The sequence below is a fragment of the Nematolebias whitei genome, chromosome 22 (genome assembly GCF_014905685.2).
Source record: "Nematolebias whitei isolate Nwh7 chromosome 22, NemWhi1, whole genome shotgun sequence".
NCBI classification, from domain to species: Eukaryota; Metazoa; Chordata; class Actinopteri; order Cyprinodontiformes; family Rivulidae; genus Nematolebias; species Nematolebias whitei.
The window spans coordinates 4,991,616-5,000,325 of NC_056519.1; the positions used below are offsets into that span (position 1 = coordinate 4,991,616).

Here is an 8,710-nt window from a genome sequence, read left to right on the forward strand (position 1 = left end):
CTTTCTGCTAGCCTTTTGCTACTTTAGCTTTGAGCTAGTGTTTTGCTGCTTCCTGCTAGCCTTTTGCTATTTTAGTTTTGAGCTAGTGTTTTGCTACTTTCTGCTAGCCTTTTTCTACTTTAGCTTTGAGCTAGTGTTTTGCTGCTTTCTTCTAGCCTTTTGCTACTTTAGCTTTGAGTTAGTGTTTTCCTGCTTTCTGCTAGCCTTTTGCTATTTTAGCTTTGAGCTAGTGTTTTGCTACTTCCTGCTAGCCTTTTGCTACTTTAGCTTTGAGCTAGTGTTTTCCTGCTTTCTGCTAGCCTTTTGCTACTTTAGTTTTGAGCTAGTGTTTTGCTGCTTTCTTCTAGCCTTTTGCTACTTTAGCTTTGAGTTAGTGTTTTCCTGCTTTCTGCTAGCCTTTTGCTACTTTAGTTTTGAGCTAGTGTTTTGCTGCTTTCTGCTAGCATTTTGCTACTTTAGCTTTGAGCTAGTTTTTTGCTGCTTTAGCTTTTGGTTTGCTCCTTTAAGCTTCTATTCTACTTTTTTAGCGTCAACTCAGTTTCTCTCATCTTTAATAAAAAATATTTACTGTATTTTGTTGGGCTCAGTGTGTAATTTTTCAGAATAAAAGCCTGATTTAGGTGACATGGATCCGTCTAATTCCTGACCGCCTGTCTTCACCACGTTACCAAAACAATGTTTGCGTCACGCCGACGCTGCTGGTGACGACCTGGCTCTCTACACCTCCTCCTTGCTCACCTTTCCTCTCCACTTTTCTCCAACTCTCCCATCAGGACCACCGGAGATGCTCCGATGAATAAAAACAACTTTAAGAACTTTTAGGCGCAGGTCTGAGGGGACATTGCAGCCGGGCTTTTGTTCCTCTCTTTGGAAACATCAGCTCCGCCGCTTCTTCTTCTGTCTCTTGCATTTATGTCTCGAAAGCAGGTCGACCATGACTACACCCTCCGTAGTATGAGCAACCTGATGGGGGAGCGCTGGAAGAGGAGCGACGGAGGCGAGCGGAGCCTCATCAAGGCTCCGTCCAACGCCAGCATCAGCAGCCAGGGCGTCTCCGCCGCAGGTGCTCCGGCTCCAGCCGCCTCCTCCTGCGCCTCCACCGGGGACCTGGAGAGGGCTGCCCGCAAGCAGTTCCAGCAAGATGTCACGCCCGGCTTCGTCTACGTCCTGGCGGCGTTCTCCGCTCTCGGCGGGTTCCTGTTCGGCTACGACACCGGGGTGATCTCCGGGGCGATGCTGATGCTGAAGCGGGAGCTGGAGCTGAGCGCGCTGTGGCAGGAGCTGCTCATATCGAGCACCGTGGCGGCGGCGGCGCTGTCCGCGCTGCTGGGCGGCTTCCTCAACGGGCTGTTCGGGCGCAGGGTCTGCATCCTGCTGGCCAGCTTCTTCTTCACGGTCGGCGGGGTGGTGCTGAGCAGCGCGCCCGGGAAAGAGGCGCTCCTGGCCGGGAGGATAATCGTAGGAGTCGGGCTAGGTACGATGCTAGTCTGCATTTTTTTTTTGTGTGTGTGTAATAAAAAAGTAAAAATAAATATTCTTATGTTACTTTTTAAATGGTAGTTTACTTTTTGAGTCCATGACTGACAAAAAAAAAAAAAAAAAAAACTATTTTCTGAGTTGGAAAGTTGTGTATGGAAGCTGAAAGAGGACAATTTTAGAAACGTTAATTTCATATACTGTATCAAGATAAACAATGCTCCCTTCTTTAAAATAAATAAGCAATAATAATAATAACAATAAAGTTGTTTGTTTTCTGATACCAAGCTTGTTGTATTTTAATGTTATTGTATTTGACAATGAAAGTATGGAAGCCAGGAGAGGACACTTTATTCAAGATCTTATTTCGCAATAACAAATACTTCTTTTCTCAAGCCAAGCTTGTTGGATATAATAGGGTTTTATAATAATTTAGTTGCTTGCTGTATTTATTTTGACCAATATGGAAGCCAAGAGATGACAAAACTTGGAAATTTATTTTTGTGAATTTATCTTAAGATAGATTTTTATCAATTTTTTTGGCAAGATAATGACTTGTTTATTTCTTATCTCATAAAAATCTTATTTACTAGAGATCACAAATTGAAATGTTTCTTTAATTGGTTGTAGAAAACTGTGGAAGTCAAGGGAGGACATGTTTATTCAAGATCTTATTTTGAGATAAACACGTCTTTTTTTCAAAATAATGATGCTTTTATATCAAGACAAGCTTGTTCACTGGATATAATAATTATTTATTTACTGTATGATGAGAAATTTGGAAATTTATTTTGTGAATTTATCTTATCTTTCTTGTTCTTTTGAGATAACACACTGAAATATTTATTTTACTGGATATTAACAAAATGTATGGAAGCCAAGAGGAGACATGTTTAAAAACATTGTCATCTCATTTCAGTTCAATTTCATTTATTTAAATACTTTATTTCAGGATGAAAATAGAGTTATTATCCAGTTTCTAGACAAGAGACATTTTTTGTGACATAATAAATATATTTTTTCTTACTTACTGAGAATAGTTAGTCTTGTTTCTTAAGATATAGAATATTTTTTCCCTTAAAACAACATTTTATTATGAATTATTTATTTAAAATGTATGGTGGCCAAGAAAGGACATGCGTAGCCATTTAATTTAACAATTATATCTTAGAATAAGTCTTGTTTCCGCATTTTGAGCTAACAACACATTTTTTGTTGTTGTTATTTGTGTCTTGTTTGGTTTTATGGCTTTATATTTCTGTGCTGGTAATAAGCATGTTGAAGATGTAACACGACATACTTTGTATTTTCTCCCTGCCTGAAGCGTCGGTGGTACTTTTAATGCTCTGATATAATAATAATCATCATTTGGCTGGCTTCAGCTCTGTGAACTACATACAATCTGACCTAATGTGTGGCTGTTTCCTCTTTCCTACTCGTTTTCCTAAAGCACATCTGGTTTGTCTTGATATAATGGCTGCTTACAATTTAAGCACTTGTGTTTGTTTACTCGAAAGCCGAAGTTCAATCATTTATTTTGTCTAAAACTAATCAGTGTTTTCTGCGATGGTAATTCTACTGTTTGAGAAGTCCCACCAGGATGATGCTGGGAAGGAAGGTTTTCAAGAAACGTAGACAGTGAAGACGCGTTTTTGATTTTTAAAGTTTAAAATGCGTCTTTGTGATCGGTTGTCACCTTTCTTGCCAACCTGGCAGCCTTCAGCTGCAGCTGGTGGGACTTTCTCGAGTCTGGTTCTGCTTTAAAAACTGTTTTCCTCCGATCAAAAGTAGATATTCTAGTCTTACAGCGACAGTTTCGAAGCGGGATTCTGTTGAAAATCTATGGAAAATCAATATCTTTTGTTGTGGATAGCTATTTGGATAACTTAAGTTTGAATAAATGGAGTTTCATTCTGAGCAGATTGACAAGCTAATGGCTAATATGAAGAGAACAGTTTAAAGGGTTATTTAAAAGAGCAAACAGTGGCAGCATTAGCTAGCTAGCATGGCTCATCTTTGGGTCCTTCTAGCAGGAATATTATAATATTTCTGCCAAAACCATGTCGTGTGAAATGGATGGCTGTGTGAGGGTTTATTAAACTGCGTTGTATTGACTGATCTAATTGATTGAAGATTAGATCCGATTTACACATACGGCCAATCCACGTTGGTTGTAGATTAGCTGTTAGCTCATCAATCCAGTCAGAGCTCAACTTTTTATTTTTTCCAAACTGAGGTTGCAAGATTTTAACTGTTCACAACGTTTGAAAATATGTTTTAGATGACAGGAAAAGGTTGGCACGTTGAATAAAATAGGTTATTGTGTGATTTGATTAATGTTCGGCAATTTAGAAAGTTGCGCTTCTTATTGCGGCTGGTGGGGGTGCAACTCTTAATGGGAGGGAGGGGGGTCCAACCCTCACTTTTTTCTGCTTTATTTTGATCCAGTAACGTCAGATTTTGAGGTAAGCTACTGTCAGGATCACAGTTTATGATCATGTTGTGGCAGTTTTTTATTTATTTAGTTATTTCCTCTTTCGTCACCTCACTCTTCAGACTACCATTGTTTGAACGCCATGCCATGTCTGGTTTAGACTCGTGTCCTTGTACGAGTACTACATAAACCTGCCACAGCAGCCTTTGTTTCAGTTCTTCAATTAATAAATAAAAATTAAAAAACACGTTTTGGTTGAGTTCTTTTGTTTGGCCTGCACTCCTGGACCCAAACTCAACAAATTGAGACAGACACATAAACAAAACTAGCTTGTGGCTAAATTAAATTACCACATTTTGCCAGCACGGGTCACATATCACATACAGTAGTCCCTGGTTTATCACGGGGGATCCGTACCCTAAAGCCCCGCGATCAGCCAAAAACCGTGAAGTAGGAATTGTAGTACAAGTTGTAAGTAGTAGTTTATTTTAGTATATATATATAAAGGCATTTTAATAAAAGAGCACAGAATGTCATGATTTCAGCTCTCTGCCTCCTCTGCTTTTTGCCACATGCAAGCGCTCTTGGCCACGCCCATTTCTCTGCTCTGCACGGAGAACAGCTGATCAGCTGCAGCAGGAAGCTTATCCTGCAGTAAGGGCTGCACAAAGGTTCAGCAGGTGCTAAATAATTTTAAATATTTTGTTTTGAATAAAAATTCCAAGCCGATCGTGCGGCTCATCCATCAATCAGCCATTATGTGTAGAGTCCGATCTTATTTTGAAAAACCGCAATAGAGCGAGTCCGCGATAAATGAACCGCGAAGTAGCGAGGGACTACTGTATTACCCCATTATCACCGCTCGCTGCATAACAATAAATTTAGTTGCAGTCGTGCGCAGAATTGTTTTAAGGAAATGGTCTAATTTGCTGCATTTGTGTCTCGTGACTGTTTCATTCCTGCATCGTATCATTTACAAGTTCTGGTTGCTAATATGTGGGAGGAAAGCAAGCACTCCAGTGTTATAAGTGGCTGTTTGATCCTTTCTCCTCCTGTCATTACATTATCTCATACAGTAATCTTCATTATACCAACCCGTCAGTGCCAGGCTCTTATAGATAATGAGACACATTCTAGCACCACAATCAGGCCTCGGACGTGCTAACAAGGCACCGTCTAACGTTGCCTTCAATTATCCTGAAATGATACCGTGAACATGGACATGGATGCCAGTTTTCTGGGAAATCCGACCGCTTAACATTTTTGAACCGGGCTTGGTATAAAGGTCACCGGCGTTGTTTGTCAAACCAGGAAAGGCCACGCACCGTCGCGCCCCGATGCTTTCTTTTTTTCTGCGCAGCCTACGGTACAACGTGTCTGCTCCTGACTGGTGAGCTGACCTTTGCCTCGGGACAGGTTCTGCTATGTGGGATGAAACGGGACCGTAGCAGACATCCAGCACTGATAACCATTTGAAGATTTTTTTAAAAAATAAACAACCTCAGTTTAGAAAAACAGAGATAAGAGCAGACCGATGAGCTAATGGCTAGTTTGAGCAGGGCCAGGGAAAGGTGGACTGCTGCCGTCTTAAAACAGCAACAATCCAGGAGTGCAACATCCAAGGAGTCATCCAAGAAGTTGACAGGAGCACTTTGTGACAAAAGGATGCCAATTCACATTAAATCAGATTCAGAACAAGCTTCATTAGCTTTGTACAGAAATACAGTGAGATTATGCAAAAAACGGGAAAGTGTGCAAGATGATGGTGCACCCCGTCTTGCTTTGTGGAGCTGAGGTATGGATATTAAAGAGAAAGGAAGAGGAACTCCTGGAAAGAACAGAAATGAGGATGCTATGTAGGATTCTTGGAGTATCCCTCAAGGATAGACGGCAAAATGATGATATCAGAAAAAACGCTTGGCGTGGCATCACGGATAAGATACAGGAATCCAGAATGAGCTGGTATGGGCATGTGCAGTGAACGGAAGATGCCAACACGTTAAAAAGGCTTTTAAACTATTAAATGCACAAGTTTTCAGTCAATGAAGCAGGGGATGGCAGGAGAAGAGGTGGATGGATGCGAAGACACTCCACCTCACAACAGACGATACATGAAACAGAGCAAAATGAAGAAGGACGATCCACGTGGCTGACCCTGCTCTGAAAGGAGCGAGACCTACGGCCTGAAGGAGAGAGAGAATCCAGAAGTGCAACAGCTAGCTGCTGCTGTTTGTTCTTGCAAATAACTGTCAAGCTCTACCCAACAAAGTTAAATAAGGTCCTCTTGATGGTTTCTTTTGTCGTTGAAACATTTTATCTTTCAAACAAAGGACTTCATCAGTCCGAGGAGCCACAACAAACTGAGTCCCATAAGTGGTTTACTCAGTGGGTCAAAGTGGATGAAGGACGAAATGTTTCAACAAAAAGAGAAACCGTCCAGAGGACCTGACTTGACTTTGTTGGATTTTTTACCTGGATTATTGAGCATGAACTTTAATGCATCGAGCGCTACGTGAGTGAAACATCTATTTCATGTGTAGCACCAGGAATATGTCGTAAACGACTCTCAGCTACTATCTCACCATGTTTTAGCTTAAATCTGTAAAACCGACTGACTTGAAGCCATCTTTGTGTTTTTTTAGGGAAAGCAGAGAATAGATTTCTAGCTTGCAACAAACATCCATATAGGTTTTTTTTATATTTTGGTATGCTTTATAAATAAGTTTAGCAATAATACATTATATAACCCTTCAACAAAAGACATTTGCAATGGTTGTGACTTTAAAAATATAATATTTACACGTGTGAGTTTCTTGGCAAATGCATCTCGTATCGTCTAAAGATCATAAAAACAGAATCAAGACATCTATAACTTTATTGTTTCTTAACGATTTGAGCAAGTAATTCATGTTTGTGAGAATGGAACATGGCAAATATAATGCAAAATATTTTTTTAAAAGAGATACGCTGATGCGATGTGATGTAATAAGTGGGTGAAATTGGAACTGATGAACCGCAGGGTGCAACAGAAGAGCTGCTGGGTCGACCCACATTGGCTACAAGATATATTTTTTATTGCTAATGGATGTTTTATAAAGGCACTAGAAGAAAACAAAGTATAAACCGTTACATTAAAGGTGGGTGTTGATTGATGAGCAAATATAAAATGTGATTTACACCAAACCCAAGGTAAAGCAACACGTTTAGCTGATGATGTTATGCTTTCTCCATATTTTCTGCCTAAATCTGAAGTCAGCTGCGTGGACGTGCAGCTGTAGAAGCAATTGCTTTTTAAGTAGTTTCCATCTGTCATTTTGCAGATCGCATCAGTCTCATTGTGTTTTTGAATGCTTGAAAAGCTTCACAAATGTTTTTTTTATTTATTTCTTGTTTAGCGTCTGTTGCCTGCAGCGTCGGTTATTGTCTGTCCGCTCACACAAACAGAAAAGAGGCACACAGTTCCTCTCTCAGCAGCGGTATAATCATGTTGTCTTGCTAAATTATCCGACATTTGCAAATGCTGCAATGTTTTGTCCTCGGAAACGGTTGAACAAAAAAAAGCGTAGTTAATTACACTGCGATGAAATTTCATTGCCGGGAGGCTTTAATTGGTTGGTTAAGATAATTAGACCTGAACTCTCATCGTGAATAGGCGAAAACCACATGTGCATTTAATGAAACTTTGTTTATTTGCATGTTAGTGCTGAAAAGTGGGAACTCAATCAGTAAAAGCCCTTTAACCCCTTGTTCTTAGCTGTTTTACTCATGTTCTGCACAATTATAACAAAGATTAAGCTTGCACTTTTTTTTTTATGTAGGGCTTGTGTATAAATATTTTACAGGAGTACATTTCTCACAAAGTGTTATCAAAAGTACAGCAAACATAACATGTTTATGACTAGATGATTTAACCCATCATGAGTAATTATTTGGTGATATATAGGCTAACTAGCATGTGGTAACAACAGCAAACTTTGCTTGTAGTCCATTAGACTTGCAACAAACTGATTAACCAGCATGACCACTGAGCCCCAGACATGGACACAAGAATTAAACACTAGTTAGGTGTTTAAAAATGGGAGTCCTGTTACTTCTTCTATCCATCCTTATCCACTTCTTCCATCCATCCTTATCCACTTCTGCTATCCATCCTGATCCACTTCTTCCATCCATCCTGATCCACTTCTACTATCCATCCTGATCCACTTCTACTATCCATCCTGATCCACTTCTTCCATCCATCCTTATCCACTTCTACTATTCATCCTTGTCCACTTCTTCCATCCATTCTTACACAATTCTACTATTCATCCTTATCCGCTTCTTCCATCCATCCTTATCCACTTCTTCCATCCATCCTTACACACTTCTTCCATCCATCCTTATCCACTTCTACTATTCATCCTTATCCACTTCTTCCATCCATCCTTACCCACTTCTTCTATCCATCCTCTCCCATCCATCCATACCCACTTCTTCCATCCATCCTTATCCACTTCTTCCATCCATCCTTATCCACTTCTACTATTCATCCTTATCCACTTCTTCCATCCATCCTTATCCACTTCTTCCATCCATCCTTATCCACTCCTTCCATCCACCCTTACCCACTTCTTCCATCCATCCTTACACACTTCTTCTATTCATCCTTATCCACTTCTTCCATCCATCCATCCTTACCCACTTCTTCCATCCATCCATCCTTACCAACTTCTTTCATCCATCTTTACCCACTTCTTCCATCCATCCATCTTTACCCACTTCTTCCATCCACACTTACCCACTTCTTCCATCCATCCT

General features: G+C 40.2%; 1 protein-coding gene across 1 annotated transcript in view; it reads left to right on the forward strand.

Moving 5' to 3' along the window:
* The first annotated feature begins 912 nt into the window (after window positions 1–912).
* LOC119428374 (proton myo-inositol cotransporter) overlaps window positions 913–8,710 on the forward strand; it is an 83,756-nt gene continuing 75,958 nt past the window's right edge. Inside the window, exon 1 of the mRNA XM_037696052.1 lies at window positions 913–1,474. Coding sequence (XP_037551980.1) covers window positions 913–1,474 — 562 coding nt within the window. The remainder of the gene's footprint in view (window positions 1,475–8,710) is intronic.